Source organism: Lissotriton vulgaris, unplaced genomic scaffold (genome assembly GCF_964263255.1).
Source record: "Lissotriton vulgaris unplaced genomic scaffold, aLisVul1.2 SCAFFOLD_3633, whole genome shotgun sequence".
In the NCBI taxonomy this organism is placed as follows: domain Eukaryota; kingdom Metazoa; phylum Chordata; class Amphibia; order Caudata; family Salamandridae; genus Lissotriton; species Lissotriton vulgaris.
In genome coordinates this window covers 63889-85634 of record NW_028243128.1, presented here as the reverse complement: position 1 = coordinate 85634, position 21746 = coordinate 63889, and the positions used below count along the sequence as shown (strand labels likewise).

At 44.8% G+C, this 21746-nt stretch overlaps 1 protein-coding gene across 2 annotated transcripts in view; it reads left to right on the top strand.

Moving 5' to 3' along the window:
• LOC147668696 (E3 ubiquitin-protein ligase TRIM7-like) overlaps positions 1–21746 on the top strand; it is a 92670-nt gene that overhangs the window by 47012 nt on the left and 23912 nt on the right. Inside the window, exon 6 of one of the 2 annotated variants that reach the window (XM_086948503.1) lies at positions 16869–17671. The exons of the other annotated variant lie outside the window; for it this stretch is intronic. Coding sequence (XP_086804629.1) covers positions 16869–17395 — 527 coding nt within the window. The 3' untranslated portion in view covers positions 17396–17671. Of the gene's footprint in view, positions 1–16868; positions 17672–21746 lie in introns of those variants that run through there. 2 annotated transcript variants of the gene reach the window in all.

Below are 21746 nucleotides of genomic sequence, written 5' to 3'. Positions count from 1 at the left end.
GGTATCAGCACTGGGCTGGATGTGATGGCCCTCTTTAGGTCCTCAAAAGCCCTGTTGGCTTCTGTGGAGGGGCTTTTCCCTAGGCTGTTTTTGGTGTTATTTTTGAGGAGGTCCGTCAAGGGAGCGGCTATCTCAGCAAAATTCATTATGAACCGCCTATAATAACCGATCAGGCCTAAGAAAGCCCTGAGTTCTTTTTTGGAAGAGGGAAAAGGGGTATTAGTGATGGCTCTTATCTTTTCCTCCTGAGGGGCAATGACCCCCTCCCCCAGCATGAACCCCAGATATTTTACTCTGGGATAGGCGGCCCTTGATTTCTTCGAGTTTATGTGTAGGCCAGCATTTTGTAAGGCCGTTAGGATTCGGTCTATGTGCTCTAGGTGGCCCTCCCATGTCCTACTGAAGATGACAATGTCATCAAGGTACACCGAACGGTACTCGTTGTGAGGGGCCAATACTGTGTTCATCAGTCTCTGAAATGTAGCCGGGGCTCCGTGGAGCCCAAATGGTAGCACCGTGAACTCGAATAACCCATCATCAGTGGCAAAGGCTGTTTTGTGTCTGTCTTTTTCTCGCAGCGGTACCTGCCAGTAGCCCTTGGTCAGGTCGAGAGTTGTGATGTACCTGGCTTCTCCTATTCTTTCGATTAACTCATCCATTCTGGGTATTGGAAAAGCGTCGAATGAGGAGATAGCGTTCAAGGCGCGAAAGTCCATACAGAACCGGGTGGACCCATCCGGTTTTGGCACCATCACTATGGGCGACGCCCAGTTGCTTCGTGATGGTCGAATGACTCCGAGTTGGAGCATGTCCCTGACCTCTCTTTTTACGTCTGCTCTCCTGGCAGCCGGAATACGGTATGCTTTCTGTTTGACCACCTTGCCTGGTTCTGTCTCTATGCAGGGCTCGGCTAAGTGGGTATGACCCGGAATGTCCGAGAACATGGGTGAGAACCGTTGCAGCCTTTGCAGGAGTTCTCCTTTTTCGGATTCCGTCAACTCTGGGTTAATGGGAAGTAGGTCTAGAGTGGTGCCCTCGTCTCGTGATGGCAACGCTAAGTTGGCTGTTTTGGGCGGGGGCCCTATCCATTTCTTCAACAGATTGATGTGGAAGGTTTGTTGCCGTCCCGGGGTGATCTGTACACGGTATGTTGTTTTACCTATGGTCTCCACCACTTCGTAAGGCCCCTTCCATTCACTTCTGAATTTTTGTGTGGAAGACGGGAGAAGCACTAAGGCCCAATCTCCCTTGTTCATGGTCCTCCATGTCTTGCCCTTGTCATATTGGTGTCTCTGTTTCTCTTGGGTTCTCTCCAAGTTGGAGTACGCTAGATCCATCAGTTTGCCCAACCTGGATTTTAATTGTTTGGTGTACTCCAACAGCGATCTTTGTTCGGCCGCCTCCTCTTTTTCCCAAGCGTCCTTGGTGATTTCCAAGAGCGATCTGGGCTGACACCCATATAACAGTTCGAAAGGGGAGAACCCTAGGCTGCTCTGTACTTGTGCCCGCAATACATATAGAGCCATGGGCAACAACATGTCCCGGTCTCTGTTCCCAGCGGTTAGCATCTTCTTCAGTGTGGTCTTGAGCGTGCGATTGTACCGCTCCACCAGACCATCCGTCTGGGAGTGGTAGGCCGAGGTACGTATGTGTCGCAGTTCTAATGTTTTGCATACTTCCGCCATCATTTTAGAAACAAAGGGAGTCCCCTGATCTGTGAGTATCTCCCTGGGGAACCCCACCCTTGAGAATAATTCGATCAGTTTGTCTGCTACATTTCTGGTTGTAGGAGCACTAAGGGCAAGGCTTCTGGGAATCTGGTATTATAGTCGACAATGACTAATGCTTAGGTGTGTCCCCTGGTTGTGCGGGGAAGAGGACCAATAAGGTCCATTCCTACCCTCTCAAAGGGGTTGCCTATGATGGGTAACGGTTGGAGGGCTACCGCGGGTGGTCTGCTCATGTTCTTTTTCTGGCAAACCTCGCATTGACGGCAGTAAACTTCAGCCGTTTTGTAAATACCAGGCCAGAAGAAGAGTCTTGTAATGTTCTGAAGAGTCTTCTCGGCCCCGCTATGTCCTGCCGTCAAGTGAGCGTGGGCATAGAACAATATCTGGTCTCTGAAGTCTTTTGGGACAACTAACTGTGGAGGATCGCCTGCCTTCCCTTCTCTGTACAACAGATCGTTTATGATCCTGAATTTGGGATACCCTTGGGTCGGTGTCGTCTCGGCTATATGGGCTGCCTCCCAAGCGTTCAGAAGGGTTGGGTCATTGATCTGTGCAAACTTGAAACCCCGATCTAACTCCCAGGGATCAGTGGTTAAGTATGCTCCCCGTGGTTGTCCTTCTATCTTTCCCCAGAAGAGTCTAAGAAAATCAGGGTTGTCTACCCCTATGATCAGGTCCTCAGGTAGGGCTTCCACTACTCCCACTTTTACTGCACAAGGATCTCCTCCCAAGAGCCTAAGGGTGAGGAGAGCTACGGGGTATGGTTTCATGGCTCTGTGTACACATCTGATGTGTACCACTAAGTTGGAACCTAACTGGGAGGGTGGGACCAGTTGCTTCTTTATCACTGATTGTTTACAGCCAGAGTCTAAAAGGGCTTTCACACATTTACTGTTCACTTGTACCCTTACATAAAAGGATGGTCCCATCTCCGCTGTATACATCACGGCTTTTGGGATATAGCCAACCTCCATAGGTTCTTCTGATGTTCTTTTCCGGGGACACATTCGGGCGATGTGCCCCCACTCCCTACATTCGAAACACTGCGGTCCCCTTGTGGTGGGTATCTCATATCGCATCGGTCGGGTCTTCAGTGGTTCCGATGCCGGTTTAGTTTTTTTTTAGGGTTTCGCCATCCCTGAGGCTGCTTTAAGACCTTTTTCTGTTTCCCACGGAAATGTACGGGGCATTGCTCGGTTGTAGTTAGAGGCCATCACAATCGCTTGTTCAGCGGTAATGCCCGAATGCTGCCTGAGCCACCGCTGGGTGCCGTAGGGCAAGGCCTCCATGAATTGCTCCAGATAGATGCTGGACATCACTTCCTCTTTACTCCTGCTCCCTGGTTTCAACCATTTATCGGCAGCCATCTTCAGTCTCTGGTACAATGTCTTAGGGTGTTCCCCGGCAATCCCTTTTTCCTTTCTCAATCTAAGCCTGTAGGCTTCTGCATCAAGCCCTAGGTAGTCTAAGATCACAGCCTTGATCGTTGCATACGGAGTTAGCCCTGCATGGTTGGCCACTTGGTAGGCCGCTTGGGCTTCGCCGGATAATAGGGGCGCCAGGAAGAAGGGCCATTTTTCCTCAGGCCACCCACAGGCTCTGGCCGCCCGCTCGAAATTGAGGAGAAACGCATCGGGATCTTCTCCTGGTACGTATTTCTGCAACTGCATTCCGGAGGGATGGGGTCCATATGTCCGTCTCTCCGTTGGTATAGGAATGCCGGGACCCTGTACTACTTTTTGTAGACCCTCAATCTGGGCTGCAATGGTGTTTTTAAACATGTCGCGGTCAGCATCTGCAGTCGAGATCTGTTGACTGATAGCCCATTCCAGCTTCTGCTGCCCCTCTATCAATTGCTGTATCACTTGTTCCATTGCTGACTCCTGCAAGGAAGGACCAGATCCCACTTCTGACACCAGTGTAGGCGTGAGAGGGGGGCTGGGAACGCTCTCTATGCTGGGAACAGGTGCTGCAACAGTAACAGGCTGACCAGTATACTTCTTTAGACTTGGTTTTATTTTTATGGTACGTCTGGTTCTGAATGTCAGTCTCTCTCTGGCAAACTCCAGCTTATCCGTGATGGTGGTGTCCTGTGACCGGGGTGTCTTCAGGGGCCGTCTTCCCAGGTGCAGCGTCTCCGGAACCCAAGGAGAAAGAAGACCGACAGAGGGAGGCCGTTAGTTACTTGTCTGATACTGTCCTACCCCCAACGGGACCCAGTGTTTGTGAGGGAGCACCGGTGATATTTACAATTCCACGCGTGTTCGTGCTCAGGCAAGGGAGGAATGATGTGAGGAACGCAGGTAAAGGGAAGGGAGGGGTAGTGGGTATCGGGAAGGACACAGGAAAGGCACGCACAGGGGTTTCTACACTATGTACACGGGGTACTCTTTCTCCCCACCCAGGTCGCCCAACGCCGCCGTACCTGAGAAAGCCACACTCCTCCCTCTGGAGTGTGGCACGGCGGATCACGGGGTCGTTGGCCTCCTGGCTCTCCTCCGCTCTCGGTTCTCCCGTCTTCTCCGCCTTCTCCTTGCTTCGCCTTCGGACTCTCTTTGCCTTCTCCGTCCCTCTGTCCCGCGGTGACGTCACACACCGCATACAGGGCTTCCCCCTCTTTCATCCATCCAGGTCCTCCTACGTCAGCCGGAGGCGTGGTCTCGCCGAAGTCATCGTACGCCCAATTAAAGGAGCCGGTATTATTTTCCTCGTCCGGTTCCAGCTGTGTTCCCCAGTCATCCCTCGATGTGCCAGTCTGTGGGGAAGGAGGGGAGTTAGGATCAGGGGCCCACCAGTCTTCCCGCCCTCACGTCCCGACCCCGTTACACTGGTGTAGTAACAGGTAATGAAATGAGAGCCCTTGCAAAATTATTTTCGCAAATCTTTAGTTTATTTACAGAGATAAATCCCCAAATCTCTGCTCCATAGAGGGCACCACTTTGGGCTTTTGCACGATAAATTTCAAGGGCTGGTGAGAGGGGTTGGGTATATGATTGTTTTTAAAATCTTAATACTGATTTAGATCTTTTGCATAGTAATCCCAACTAAGCATCTAATTCAAATTTATGCCTAAATAATCAAAACTTTTTGCCCGCTCCAAAGGTTCGTGTAGAATCTTAACCTCTCATATACCGCCTGTACTTTTCCGAACACCATAAATTTAGTTTTCGAGGTGTTCCATTCAGGTCAGTCGAAGAGAAATCCCTGGGTACACACTCACGTATGGACTTGCTATACTTTCATACCCATCTGTCTAAGCATTCAAACATCAACAGGAAAGACTAGTTCAGTACACTGTATTTGCAAAATGTTAATTTCCACACCAGAATTGGAACGTTCACAGTCTTATTTTAATAAAAGCATATACAAAAGAAGATTGGCACAAAATGACAGGTTACAATTTCAAAGAACACTCTTTGAAACAAGTGGAATAAAAACAAATATTCATAACAGTTCATTACATATACAAACAAGTTCAAATTAAATTTAAAACAAAGAAGTCATGAAAGAACAGGTATCATAGGCAGATATTTCATTGAATCACAGATCAAAAAGAAATTTTTTTTTTTTACAAACAACCCCCTACACTCACTGTGGCTTACTGATATTTTTGCCACTACTAATTTCTGGATCCAAAGGTCCTTAATTAATGCAGAAGTGACGTCAACAGTACCATTTATGTATGTGTATCAATTGCTCACTGGACCCTACTTGGATTCTATATATGAAAAAATGCGTCGACGTGTTTCGGTGCAGAAAACATAAGATACTGTAGCACCTTCTTCAGGACTTCCGTATTTGGGGTCACCGGCTTCAATGAATAATGCTTAACACCCTCTCTGTGAATACACGGGGAGAAAAGCAAGATATCACTATTTTTGAACAGATCTTGGTACAATAGCATGATCTAATGCTCTTACCACATAGATACAGATGGTTCTATAACCAATTTCAATTTCTCTCACACATCTTATTCTTATTATTTCGATTTATCTATCTTTTGTCCTTCTACCCACTATCAGGGTTCATGTGTTTACATTTAGACATACAAGATACGGAGACTCTCATTTTCCCTTCTATACATGTAATCTCACTCTGTATGGTTTATACATTTCATTACGAGCGTTCATTTTTTATGGATAATATCCCTCCGTTTCCATTTTGGTGTGGAAATAGGTATAGGTATAAGGGTCCCACTACATTTCTTGTCTAGAATTTATAAGGTCCTCACTCACATTTAAGCTATTACAATCAAACACATTCTTACCAAGTAGGTGTAGGACAGAGCACCCCTATGGATGTTTTTTTGAGTCTCCGTTCCTGGCTTCTAATCTGAGGTGTAGTTCATCCTAATGAGAGCACATGGGACACTGTCAGTATATCTAATCTTTTAGTCCCACCCTTTTTAAAAATCCGATAATAAGGGCCATTTACCTCTTCACGATTGTTGGGTTCAAAGATGGGGAACCTCTTCTATCCTTTACAGATCTATGTGGGTGCTTCCACTCCTTTTAGCCACCTGTGTGGGTATCTATACCAACAGAGAACATTATTTAGACTGAATCCCCCCACTTCTTGGTAGTTAAATGGATCTAATGGTACAGTCGGTAAAGGTTAGTTTTTTGTTGCCTTACCTTAAAAGTTTATAAAATCTTTCTTGAACGGGCATATATCTGCATAACTCCGTCGATGAACTGGATATGTTCTGTCAGGGTAAACAAATATACATGTATATGTGTGCATCTTGGAAATTAAACTGCCTATTTTTATTCGTATTTTTATTCGTACTTTGGTTTATCTAGTTTCAGTTGTTTATCTATCTCCCTTCTTAGTATACTATCACAGGAATTTTCTCTCAGTGTTTGGTATGGCTTGATTCTATTTCCCTGTTCCCATTTATATTGCCATTGTATCCGCTGCATGGCTTTATCTGTTCACTTAAACGGTCCCTCTCCCCTGCTGTCTCAGGAGTATTCTATTTGCATTTGGTATGGCTTATTTCTGTATCCCCGTTTCCATTTGTCGTATATATTGCCATTATATCCGCTGTGAGGGTTTGTCTGTTTACCTATCCCTTCCATTCAGGTCTCCTCTCTTTGCAAAAGCACAAAAATGTATCCAGTAGTGCCTGTAAACCCATGGGAGTCATAGATATCAATAAAGAGTTGTCCGCGAAGAGCAAGATGGGAACTTTACTGTTGTTCATTGAAGGGGCATCATTCTTACAACCCATTAAATAACTAACCACATCATTAATGTACAGGGAAAACAATGTGGGGGCGAGAACACACCCTTGGCGCACCCCACGTTGAATCAGAATCCTCTCTGTCAGTTCCCCATTTTCCCCCCACCTGATCTGGGCATAATTATCCTTGTGCAATCTAGCAATCATAGACACCAAGTTGTTCGGGGCTCCTTGATCGAGCATGGTCTTCCATAGCAGATTACGCGGAACCAAATCAAATGCGGCCCGCAAGTCCACAAATGCTCCATAGAGCTGCTGTTTCCTGAGTAGGACGTACTTCCAAGTCAGCAGGGAAAACCTAAAGGCTTGGACGCACGTGCTAATTTTTGCACGGAAGCCCGCTTGAGCAGGGGACAATACCATATTAACATCCATCCAATCTTGGAGTTTGTCTAAAACTTGCCTGGCAGAAATCTTCAGGAGATCATCGATTAGACTGATAGGTCGATAATTGGAGGGGACAGCAGGATCGCCCTTTTTGAAGATAGGTATTACCCTGCCCCCCTCCAAGTTTCAGGAATGTCCCCACGAGCCAGTAAACAGTTTATGTATGGTCCCCATATAGTTGGTTCTGATTTATACAAATCCCCCGGTATCAGATCAGGTCCTGGGGCTTTTTCTGCTTTTAATTTACTAATTGCAGACATAGTATCCTCTAAGCTAAAAACTAGCGAAGGAATATTATTATTTGCGATCTTATTGAAAACAGGGTTATCTATGGTTGGAGCAGCCTGATCAGTTTATGAGTCCGTCGTCAGAATAATAACGCGAGAAGTGTTCCACCCAAACTTCCTGTTGAATATGGTGATTATCAGGGGTAGAGTTTTCCGCATTGCCCTTAGATACAATAGGCCAAAACATGCGGCTATCTCTGGCATGGGCTGCTAAGACCAGATTGTTCCAATTTGTTTCAGCATGTTTGCGTTTCTGCTCTGCTGAGTGATAACCTATAGGTGTTACGGGCAGAAACTATATCCAATCTGTTGCACTCCCTGACTTCTTTTTTTAATGCCTTTTTGGCTTCCTTACAATCGTTGTTAAACAAGTTGCAGTCCCTTGCGCTAGTGGGTCTTCCAGCGCAACTCTGTTTTAAAAAAACTGATTGTAGGGCCGTGAAAAGTTCTTTATGTGCTAATGTAACATACAGGGCATCGATTAAATCAATACTATCATTATGGCTACACAAGTTAGTTAGAGAGGCAACTAAAAGCTCGTAGATTCCACGTTTGAGGTCCTGGTCTGCTTGAACTTTAGACCATGTGACTCTTCTACCATTATTGGTTGGGTTTGTCTCTATTGATTTAGAAATATAGCGATGAGCATCCCTATCCAAGACCTTGCCCTTCAGTTTTAAAAGCAAGGAATTATGGTCACTATCTGTCCTTGGTTCAATGATCATATCCTCTAGTAATGACCATATTCTGAAGTCAACAAAAATATAATCTATTATGCTTTAGTAAGTACCTCTCTTGTAAGTAGCCTTCCGTCCTATGTCCGATTGTGTTCTTCCATTACAAGCCCTCCGGGTCCTACCAGCAGTTAGGGAAGCAGCCTGTAATGAAACATTTGAGTAGCGTTTGCAACCACATTGGGGGTGGCCCAAATCCCGCCCTCCTCTTCAAAGGAAGCACTCAGTAGAGCAGTAGGCTTATCGCAGTATTAAAATCCCCAGCAACTATAATTTTGGAGTTCATTTGAAAACTCTCTACTAAAGCATCTAATTGGGAAACTACCATAGACTCACTATCGAAGGGTTCTGACCTTGCATAAACATTTAGCACAGTCAGAACTAACCCAGACGGAAAGGTAAGCTGAATGCCCATGATATCAAGTGAATCTATCAAGAGTTGGTTGTATCTACAAGCTAAGGTGTTTTTAACCAAAATTAATAGGCCACCGCTAGCCCTACCTGACGTTTTGGGTGGAAGGGCATCCACACAATATGAGATATAGTCATTAATGTGCACCTTGTCTACAGCCCATGTTTCTTGGAAAACACAAATATCAGAATTTCCTAAAGCAATAAACCAATCGGGGTCTTGGAGTTTCGAGTGTATCCCTGCTAGGTTCCAGGATAATAAAGTTAAACTATCGTTTGACCTGTTTCCACCAACAGGAACACCCTCGGAGCCATCAACTACACCATCGGTTATATGAACAATTCTATCCTCCGTAGGCATATTTAGGAAATTTACAGCAGCGTGTCCGATGGAAGAGTAATCGTCTTGTGACTCTTGGATTACAACACTGCCAGTACTCTGTTAATCTACCACTAGCTCTACAATGTGTGTATCAAAAATAAGTACAGCTTCCATACAAGGGCTACCTGTAGTAGATTTAGCAGTTCAGGCCCCAATCATAACTACATTCTTCTTCTGTGGTCAGAGTCCAGGGTGTCTGTAGAGGATGGTTCCTCTGAGGGTGGTGTTGGGGTCTGTGTGGATCTGGAAGTGCAGGTGTTCGGAGGAGCTGAGGGTGTCGTCGGTGTTGGTCGAGACTCTGAGGGTGTTCCTGTGGACGATGGCGATTCCTCTTCCTACTCCGTTGGTGCAGTCCCTGCGAGTGATCTTGTAGCCTTCCAGGATGGCTCTGGCAATGTCGGGTGCCGAGGAGGGGTTCAGCCAGGTCTCCTTCAGGAAGGCGACGTCTGGGGTGGTTGAGTCGAGTAGGTCCCAGAGTTCAACAGCGGGTTTTTGAGCGGAGCCGGTGTTGAGAAGAGTGCATCTGAAGTAGTTGGGTTCTTCTTTCCTGCTCGGTGGGTTGGCTGGTGAAGCTGCAGTTCCGGCAGGAGAAGGGTCCTTGGATGCACTTTGGGGCGGCCAGGAAGCAGGTGTATGATTGTCCGGCGTTGAGTGCTTGGAGGGTGCTGGCTTCGTAGTGGGGCAGGCATCGTGGCATTCGTGGGGGCCAGGGGTGTGGTGCTGGTGCTGGGCGTGGTCCAAACCGGGAAAACCGGGCACAAGAAATGCAGAAGGGAACAAAAATTAGGCAAGCAAAGCAAGTCTGGCAAAAGCAATGCAGCAGCGTGGCGAGTGACCTGCCTGCGAGCAGGGTCAGAGGTCGCTCCTTTCACCGCTGCGTGGCCTCCCTATGAGGGGAGATGGGAGGGAGGAGCAGATGGGAGGCGGGAGCGGGGTGGCAGAAGGGAGAGCAGGGGGGCGAGGGCGCAGCGGCAGGAAAGAAACGGGTGAGGGACGGCAAGGGGAGCTAAGGGAAAACCGGGCGCAAGAAATGCAAAAGGAAAACAAAAATTAGGCAAGCAAAGTCTGGCAAAAGCAATGCAGCAGTGTGGGGAGAGACCTGCCTGGGAGCAACAAAAAATCTCCCACCTCCAACCATCCAGCATCCAACAATATCTTGGTGCCACAATAGACACCTCAAAAGGCCTTGCATATCCCAATCCAGCCAGTATAGCAAGTATGCAGGCCCTCATAACAAAATTCCAACCGCAACACTCGCTGCCAGCTTGAGTGTTTATGCAACTAATAGGGATGTTGGCCTCTTGCATACTCATAGTACCTCACGCAAGACTCCATATATGCCCCTTACAGGAATGCTTAGCACGTCAGTGGAACCAAGCATAAGGTCAGTTGACAGATCTGGTGTTGGTGGACGACCGCACACATTGCTCTCTGCAGTGGTGGAACACCCAAACCCTTTCCAAAGGGCAACCGTTCCTAGAGCCGGTACCACAAGTCGTGTTAACAGCAGACGCATCACTCTCCGGCTGGGGAGCCCACCTACTACATCACACCATACAGGGCAGGTGGACACCACAGCAAAAGCTACTCCACATCAATCATTTGGAACTCCTAGCAATATTTCTGGCATTAAAAGCATTCCCGAAAACACGTATCAAACAAAGCTGTTTTAGTTTGGACGGACAATATAACAGCGATGTGTTATCTACAAAAACAAGGAGTGACGTACTCTTTACAGCCCTTTCAACTAGCACAGAGCATATGGAGATGGGCAATTCCTCAAAACATATTCCTTTTAGCCCAACATCTTCCAGGAATACAGAATCAGATGGCAGATCTATTAAGTCGTCAGACCCAACAGATTCACGAGTGGGAACTTCATCCACAAGTCCTCCAACAGTTTTTACAAAAGTGGGGACATCCAGAGATAGATCTCTTCGCCACACATTTAAACACAAAATGCCCAATTTTCTCTGCCAGATATCCACACCCATTGTCCAAAGGAAATGCAATATGGATGAATTGGTCAGGCAGATGTGCCTACGCATTTCAGCCTCTCCCACTCATTCCACTAGTGGTACGCTGGCTGCAACAACAGTCACTAACACTGATCCTAGTTGCTCCAACATGGGCCAGACAACCCTGGTACATAACCTTGCTGGAACTATCAGTAGTACCGCACCAAATCGACATCTCTCCCCAAAACTCTTAACACAGAACCATGGAGAGATCAGACACCCAGATCCAGCACAGTTCAACCTAGCGATCCGGCTCTTGAAGTCCTAGACTTTGGTTATCTCAATCTTCCACCTGATTGTATGAATGTCATCAAAGAAGCTAGGCGTCCCACCACTAGAGCCTGCTATGCAGCCAAGTGGAAAAGATTTGTAATATACTGTACCAATAACACAATCAATCCTCTAGATGTGTCTATTCAACACATCATGTTACCTGCTGCATCTTCAAAGATGTAATTTAGCATGCACATCAATCCGATTACATCTCACTGCCATAGCAGCATATCTGCAAAATAGACAACATCTATCATTATTCAGGCTACCTGCCATTAAAGCATGTATGGAAGGCCTCAAAAGAATAATTTCTCCCAGAGTACCACCCTCTCTAGTGGGGAATCCAAACATCGTCCTCACTAGGTTAATGGGTCCTCCATTTGAACCTCTGCATAACTGTGAGCTACAATTTCTTACATGGAATGTCACTTTCCTTGTCGCTATCACATTTCTCAGGAGAGTCAGTGAGCTACAGGCACTAACTATTACAACTCCATCATAACAAAGTGGTTCTCAGAACAAATCCCAAATTCCTTCCAAAAGTTATTACTCCCTTCCATCTCAACCAGTCTTTAGAGTTGCCAGTATTCTTCTCGCAACCACAAACAGTTGCAAAAAAAGCTCTTCATACACTACACGTAAAAAGAGCACTTCTCTACTACATTGATAGAACAAAACTTTTTCATAAAACAAAACAATTTTTTGTTTCCTTCTTACCACCACATAAAGGCAATCCTGTATCAAAGTCTGGAATTGCAAGGTGGATCGTCAAATGTATACAAATTTGCTATCACAAAGCAAAACATACACTTTATATTCCCCCTAAAGCACTGGGACCACAAACATCACTCCTCCCCAGCGCAATGTGGCCATCTTGCCTAGGGACCCTTCCCCAACCCAAGTCGGAGCTCAAAAGTCTGGGTTTCTGGTTAGAACAGGACCTTTCTCTTAAAACCCAGGCAAAAAAAACCGCAGGTACCTGCGTAGGCCTACTTCGCTCAGCCAGGAAAATTCTCCCCCTGCTCCCTGCCCCCTCTCAAAAGCTCCTAATACAAGGGCTGATATCATCGAGGCTAGATTATGGCAATGCCCTTTTCCTGGCAGCCCCTGAAGCAACCCTGAACATCTTGCAGAGAACTCAAAATGCCGCTGCTAGGCTCCTGACAGGCACCTCCCGCAGAACATCAGCTAAACCTGCATTGAAGACCCTTCACTGGCTCCCAATCCGTGAAAGGGTCAAATTCAGGGCACTGTGTATAACTCAAAAAGCTCTACAAGATCAGGGTCCCCCGTTGCATAAAACTAGGCTCTTCCCATATAAACCCAACAGATCTCTGCGTTCCTCCCATGGTAACTTGGCCACAGTACATAAAATTAAGAAAGCCCGTACTGGAGGACGTCGTTTCTCAGTTGCAGCAGCAATACTGTGGAACGCCCTACCCATCCATCTTCGAGCAGAAACGAATCACAACAAATTTCGCAAGCTTCTCAAAACCCACCTGTTCCCACAATAATTTGCCTATTCCCTTCCCGTTTTTTGCTTCCCCCCTCAGTGGCTAGTATAATCCCAGCGCTGGGACGCCCCCGGGCAGCCATGCGCTCTAGAAATCCCGTTTTCATTTCATTTCATTTCATTTCATTCCACTCTCAAAATAGGGGCTTCCATGGCTTTTTTAGGAAACATTCCCTTAGATGATATCTGCAAAGCAGCTACATGGTCTACACCACACACATTCACACAACACTTTTGTGTAGATGTGCAAGCAAAACAACAAGCTAGTGTGGGCCAGGCTGTACTCAAAACACTATTTCAAACTACTGCAATAGATACTGGTGGTCGCCGCTAGGGACAGTACTGCTATGCAATCTATGCATAGTGTGTGATCTGAAGCTCATATGCCTCAGACGGAAAATGCTACTTACCAGCATGCATCTGTTCTTGGCATATAGAGCTGCAGATTCACACACACCCACCCACCTTCCCGGCTACCTTTATCTGTTCCAGTATTATCTTAATTAGATACAACCTACATGGACATCTCTTTCTGGTTTCACAATCTCCATCATTTCCCTTCTTGGCGAAAAAACAATCTGAAGATGGAGTTGATGCCCATGCGCACTATTGTCCAAAGGAGGAGTCACCTATCTCGTGACTTCTAAAGACTTGTTCGAAGACAATAACAAACTGCAAACATCCGGGCCCAACACCAGATGGCGATCTATGCATAGTGAGTGAATCTGCAGCTATACATGCCAAGAACAGTGGATACTGATAAGTAGCATTTTCCTTTAGAAAGGAGGTATTTTCTTGCCTAACTATCCAAGCCTGCCGCTGTTAGGTTGTGTATTCCATGTCTGGTTTGTGAGTGACAGGGGCTGAGGTGGCTCCAGGAGGGTGAGTCAGCACAAGGCTGAATAGACCTATCTGCATGTAGAGTGGTGGGAGGAGTAGCACCTTGACCTGCATAGGACTGTGCCTGCCTTCCGCAATGCTGGCTTCACCCCCTGTGGTTTGTATGAGGACCCTGGCCCACACTGACAAAGGAAGAAGGTGGACACTGGCAGAATGCACCCAGAACTGGTTTGGGCTAGGTACAGGATCCTCTGCCTTCAGAGGACAAAGGATTTACTGGTATAAATAGTGGGGCACAGACCCCAGGACTTTGAATCACTTCTGGGAAAACAAGACAAACCTTTGCTAAGGAGAAGAACCAAGGAAGCTGCAGGAGTTTGGACTGCCCCTCTGCCAGTGTGCTGTTTGCTGGGTTGGCCTGCAGTGGTTTCTTTATTGCCAAGCAAAAGAGAAGGAACGTTTAAGGAACTTTTTTATCATCTTGCTGAATATTTCAATCAAGGGCTTGAATTTGAGCTTGCCTCCTGTCTGAAGTCTCAGGGATACAAAAGAAGTCACCTCTTCTGTTTACCTGCATCTGGAACTTGCTGTTCTAGCTGCTACAGAAGGAAATTGCAACACCGACACCGGCGAGCGATGCTGCACTCTACATCGAAGCCGTGAGTGCTGCTCCGACTTACATCGTAGGCCTGATGCCGGCCTTCGTGCCACATCGAGGCCAGCTAGCGACATCGTAACCTGCCGTAAGCCGTGAGCGCTGCTCCGACTTGCGACGTAGGCCAGACGCCTGCTGTTGTGCCGCATCGACTCCAAAGCCAACATCATCGCAGAGCCGATCCTCGACGTGGGTGATCAAGAATCCATCTACATCGGGACATCGTACGGAACCAGGGTTTCGGCACCATCATAACGTCACCCCTTCTCCAGTAAGGAACTGACGCTTCCCCTGCTTTGCGCAAGCATCGAAGATCCGACGCATCGCCCCCCAAAGCAAGGAACCGACGCCGCACAGTGCCAATGACACCACATCTCCCCGATGCCGCTAGCTGTCTTTGTTTTCGCTTTTCCAAAATACTGTTTTGTGTGGGTTTGTTTTGACTCCGGGCCCGACACCGCGCACCTCGCGGTCGGCGCCGTACTTTGGGATTTCTTTGACCTTGACGTCGTGATAACTCCAGTTGGGGTTATCTGTTGCTAAAGACTGCTTTTAAGTGAATAACCTATTTTTGAACTACCTTTACCATCTTGAAGGATTATTTTCGATTACAGTATTGTGGATTTTTGTCGTTTGTGGTCTTGTGTTAAGTCTATATAAAGAATACTTATTTTTATAAAACCTGTGTGGTGTGCATCTGTAGTATTTTCACGGTATTACTGTATGTGTTCACAAGTGCTTTACACATTGCCTCTAAATAAGCCTGTCTGCTCATGCCAAGCTACCAAGGGGGTGAGCAGGGGTTATCAAGAAGTGTAATCCCCTTTCCCTGACTAGAAGCAAGGGTCCCTATTTGGTCAAAGGTGCAAACCATTGCCAACTAGAGACCCTCAGTTCTACTAGGCAAGATGTACTTTGACCACTTATTTTGAAATATAAGGAGCATTCTCATCCTGGATATTCATGCATAACCTTTAACAGAGGCCCTTAGAATGAACTAATTTGGTGCAGGGCCTTTAGTTAATTTTATTCACCTCTACTTAGACCAATCACCTCTATAATCACAACACAACCCTACATTAAATGCAAACCCTGACTTTGGAGAACATTAGATATATTACTACTACAGATGTTGGGTCAAGACTAAAAGATCTCTGGCAAAGAGTTCCCTTGTGGGGCCCTTTGGGGATTGCAGAGCCGGTCCAAGGAGGAGCAGGGCCCAGTGATGAAGCTGCCACCTCTTGGGGGCAAGAGCTTGTGCTTCAAAAAGAAGACGCTTAGCATGACCCCTATAGGCCCTGAACATGGAAGGCCAGACCTTTACCTTGGAACTGCACACTCAACAGTCTAACAATATGTGTAGGCAGAGTGTGTGCTGGTCCACAACTTCTCTCTGTCCCTCCCAGTCTTGGGATATGTTATCATTCATGATACAGCTGCTGACATTAGTCTAAAAACCTTCTGAAATGCTTGAAAATAGCTCAACATAAATCGTGAGCTATCATCTAGTTAACATCTTGACAAAAAAAGTGCACTGAAAACTAACTCTAACCTACAAAGTTGCAAATTATAATGCTGAAAAAACAAATAGGTTCTAATCTTACTTTAGTGGGGGATGTGCAACTATTGTGCAGATAAACTACCAGGACCTGAATGTACTAAGTGTGTCCATTGTCATGCTGCACTAAAACCCCACAGCTGAAGGTGACTTGTGGGCAGTCAACTTTGGAATACATTTGACGCCTTCCGCTGACTAATGCCAGTGTGTGGGCAAACATGCTCTACGCCCAGCCCCCACTGCGCCAGGCAGAACTGGTACATGACATATGGAACATGGTCTATCAAACACCCTTGAAAAACCTCTTAAAATTAAGTTGTGGTTCACGGTACACAAATAGAAAGCGCCCTAAAATGTTCCAATTATGGTTTACAAAGCACATCATAGCTCACCCCCGCCATGCTCAGTACACCCCTGAAACAATAGCATGAAAAAGGGCTTTCTACAAAGAGTAAACATGGTTATATATGCTGAGCATCATACAATAACTGGTGAATTTCAGGGCTTTTTCAGTTTTAGGTGTGCAGAATCATAACTCGTATTTTCGGTGGAAAAGTGGGATGAAAGTGTGTCTGTCAAGGGCTACAGGCACCAGAGCAAAGGCTTTACTGTTGTGCACAGCACTACTTTTATTGACTTTGTATGGCTAAGTAAACGTATTGCCTTCACTGCCAGTCCTGACATAGAATTCCACTGTGGCACTCTATGCACCAGGACCACCTCTACAACCTCAGCTCTTTCTGAGCTCTTTCTGCAGTCCTGGCCTGTTTGTGTGTTGAGTACCAGTATGAGTTCTGTGGTCACAGTAAATCTAAAGTCTCTCCTCTTTCTGCAGTGCGGGTCACTCTGGATCCAGACACAGCCTACAATAACCTGATCCTGTCTGAAAGCGGGAGACGTGTGAGATGGGCAGGCAGACAGGAGACTCTGCCTGACAATCCCAAGAGATTCACTTTTGACCAGTGTGTTTTGGGGACGGAAGGGTTCAAGTCGGGGAAGCATTACTGGGAGGTGCAGGTGGTGGAGGAGGGAGGAGGTTGGTTTGTGGGGGTTGCAAGGGAGTCTGTAAGTAGAAACAGATGGTTACCTGGGGGCGGGATCTGGGCTCTGTGGTGGTATATTGGCGATTACAAGGCAGTCACCGTCTATCCATACTCTTCTACTAGTTCCTCTCCTGATTACCCCTTGTCTCTCCACGATCCCCCCAAGAAGCTGGGGGTGTACCTGGACTACGAAGCGGGGCGGCTGTCTCTGTACAACACTGACACCATGGAGCTTCTCCACACCTTCATCAAGGCCGCCTTCAATGAGAGAATCTTTCCGTTCTTCTGCCTCTGGGGTGCAGGGGTACGCATTGTATAGAACCTACATTGTCCATCCATCTCCACCTTGGTGTCCCATCGTCTCTTATTAGCCATTTACTCCCATCGGAGGTGTTTGTGGAAATTCTGTCGCTACCGACTTTAGGTGGACTTACGACTCTTTGTATTTGTATGAAATACAAGTTTGTGTTTTCCATGTCTATGTCTTATACATTTATTTTCTTTAAAATAAAAACATATCACCTGTTGCCATTTTCCTTGTAATGTTATCTACCAATAGCAAATACTAATCATTAAAACATTAACCATCATTGTCGCTGCTGGTCCAGTGATGTGTCGTCTGAAGGAAGTATTAACTTTCGATCTGTGTTATTTTACTTTGGCTTGAATACTTCCACTGCCAATTAAAAGCCATGTGTCTGTCAGTGTCCCAAGGACAGAGATGTCTTCCTCATCAGTTCATGCAGTTATCACTGCAATGAGACTCAATATACTTTTAAAAAGATGTCAAGGTGGGAATACAGTCAGGGCATCCGTCGTGAAATAGTCACGCACTGCTCTAACTCACTAGGGTAAAAGTGAAGATTCATCTGCTAAGAAGTGACAACGTATTCGCAGTATTTATGCTTCTGCTAAAAACTATAATGGTCTTTTCATGTTCACTGGGTTATCTTGTAGAAGCAGCTGACCTACAAGGGAAACAATCAGTATTATCGCAAGTGGAAGCAGTATATTGCAACATCAGGTAAAGCATGGCAAAGTGAAACAAAGAGTGAATAGTTAAAACTGCAATATCTTAGCAAAGTGAACACATTTGGAACATTTAAAAAAAATAAGAAGGCATAGCTGCCAGAAAGAAATATTTTGGAAAGGGGTACACAAGTGCAACTCGAGGCATTCTCTATTTGAATACATGAAATATTTGCAAACCTAATATCTATCTATCTATTTACACACACACACAAACACACACACATACATATATATATATATTACCTACTGGCGGTCGCCAGTAGGTATATATAGTTAGGATTTTTTCTCTATGGGATTTTTGAAAATTCTATGTCTAATAACTTTGGCGTTTGTGGACGGAATTGGCTGTAATTTTCAGGAAAATGGAACATTTTGTTTCTGAGCAGCCCCTGACAATTTGGGGGGGTTTCATCAAGGGGGGGCCGAGAAAAAAGGGGGGTCCCAAAACGCATTTTTCCCATGTTAATTTCCATAGGGCGGTTGGCCTCACTTTTAGCTCGAACGGCTGAATGGATTTGCACGAAACTTGGCAAAATTGTAGGGACTGTTAGCCCGATGTGCCTTTGCTAGGTCTCAATATATGTGCTCCAGTGGATTTTGAGTAATTTAGGTTCAAAAAAAGATATATATCTGGGCGGAGCCTAACCACACATCTGATCTGATTGGCTGTCAGCACTTCATCCAAGAAGTGTTGGCAGCCATCCTGGGACCAATATACATGATAGCACCTCATTAAAAAGCATTGTAGTTAATAGAGGGTTTTAGGACTTTAGTTACATTATAAATCATTTGTTGATGGTACCATACTCGTTTTAGGAATTGTGGTGGGTTCTAAGGTGATTTTACCATGTGAAAAAACCTTCTGCTGTGATATCATGAATATTGTTTGAAAGAAAACTAATATCTCATGATTTTCCTACAGTGGTTTGGAAGGGGATCTATAAGCTAAACTGAAAGCATATTTTCTGTAAATTCACATTATCTTTTTCAGTCATGTGAAAATGAAGTCTGACATTCTCAGTAAAACATGTACATCCAACAAGGACAGAGACTGTCAGTTGATTCCTTTGTGTTCTACTGCAGCCTCCTAGAGTGTTCTAAAGAACAACTAGAGCGCTAACAGTCCTACTTATTACAAAGGTATGGCACACCTGAAGCCATCTTGATTGGAATAAAGTGGTAACTCTTAAAACATTTAATTTAAAAAGAAACAACATGAGGGGGTATATTTTGCCATAGAAAGTATGATTAGTGCTGCAGAATGAAAAATTAGGGCACATTTTGAGTGACTTCTCAAATCCTTTTCTATTTCACTAAAACATTCTGACATGCAGTCTCCCAAAATGGCCACCAGAGACAAAAGAGCCCAAATGTAGCCCAAATATCACCAGATGTAGCCCAAGTATAGCCCAATGACAGAATGTCCCAGAGTGTTCTAAAGAACAACTAGAGCGCTAACAGTCCTACTTATTACAAAGGTATGGCAAACCTGAAGCCATCTTGATTGGAATAAAGTGGTAACTCTTAAAACATTAATTTAAAAAGAAACAACATGAGGGGGTATATTTTGCCATAGAAAGTATGATTAGTGCTGCAGAATGAAAAATTAGGGCACATTTTGAGTGACTTCTCAAATCCTTTTCTATTTCATTAAAACATTCTGACATGCAGTCTCCCAAAATGGCCACCAGAGACAAAAGAGCCCAAATGTAGCCCAAATATCACCCAGATGTAGCCCAAGTATAGCCCAATGACAGAATGTCCCAGAGTGTTCTAAAGAACAACTAGAGCGCTAACAGTCCTACTTATTACAAAGGTATAGCACACCTGGAGCCATCGTGATGGGAATAAAGTGGTAACTCTTAAAACATTTAATTTAAAAAGGAACAAAATGAGGGGGTATATTATGCAATAGAAGGTATTATTAGTGCTGCAGAAAGAAAAATTAGGGCACATTTTGAGTGACTTTTCAAATCCTCTTCTATTTCATTAAAAAATTCTGACATGCAGTCTCCCAAAATGGCCACCAGAGACAAAAGAGCCCAAATGTAGCCCAAATATCACCCAGATGTAGCCCAAGTATAGCCCAATGACAGAATGTCCCAGAGTGTTCTAAAGAACAACTAGAGCGCTAACAGTCCTACTTATTACAAAGGTATGGCACACCTGAAGCCATCTTGATTGGAATAAAGTGGTAACTCTTAAAACATTTAATTTAAAAAGGAACAAAATGAGGGGGTATATTTTGCCATATGAATTATGATTAGTGCTGCAGAAAGAAAAATTAGGGCACATTTTGAGTGACTTCTCAAACCCTCTTCAATTTCATTAAAAAATTCTGACATACAGTCTCCCAAGATGGCCACCAGAGACAAAAGAGCCTAAATGTAGCCCAAATATCACCCAGATGTACCCCAAGTATAGCCCAATGACAGAATGTCCCAGAGCGTTCTAAAGAAGAACTAGAGCGCTAACAGTCTTACTTATGACAAAAGTATGGCACACCAGAAGCCATCTTGATTGGAATGAAGTGGTAAGTCTGAAAACACTCAATTTAAAAAGGAACAACATGAGGGGGTTAATTTTGCCATAGAAAGTATGATTAGTGCTTCAGAAAGAAAAATTAGGGATCATTTTGAGTGACTTCTCAAATCCTCTTCTATTTCATTAAAAAAATTCTGACATGCAGACTGAAACATGCACTTTGAATACCAGCAGCAGACGTCCCTGGTGAGCAGTAGCTTTACTACAGTGATCTAATGTGCAACTAGAGTGCTAACATTCAGAATTTATGGCAAATGTGTGACACATCTGAATGCCTTCTTGATGGAACCAAAGTAAACAAGCATTGAAAATGCAATAGATCTCACCCTCGTTTAAGTTAAAGCCATTCTGTTTGTAATGAGGTGGCTTTTTAGCTTTGCTTTTATTAGTGTTTTTTCAACTTTCATGTAAATAACATGCATCTGTATGCATATAAGTATATGTATGCATGCATTTATGTTTGTATTTATATAGATATACAGATGATATATGTTTATATATGTATGTATATATATATATTCACTGAAAAAACCATAGGTTATAGACCATATATAGTTAGGAATTAGCATTTACAAAACCTTGAAAATTCACTGAAAAAACCATAGGTTATAGACCATATATAGTTAGGAATTCGCATTTACAAAACCTTATTTTACTCACACAAAACCATTGAAATTCCATATATAGTTAGTTGCACTAACTATATATCGCGCACCCGCAATCCACTGCTGATGATGTCACATATTACATCATTCATGACATGGTCAGTGACATCACTGATGACATCACTGATGACATCTCAAATGACATCACTGATGACATCACTGATGACAACATCCAGTGACTGTATGTTTCTGTAAAGTTAAAATATGTCTTACATATTGAAGAATGAGTGGATGTATAAGTGTCTGGATGAAGGATTTAGTAGGTGCATGACTGACTGTATGAGTGAGTGATTAAATGTGTCTCACTGAGTGCATGGGTTAGTGACTAAACTGTCTTAATTTGTGCATCATTATGTCTGTTGTTCTGTAAACTGTTGCATGTGTTGATAAGTAGCTATATGAGTAACTATATGGGTTATTGATTGGTTG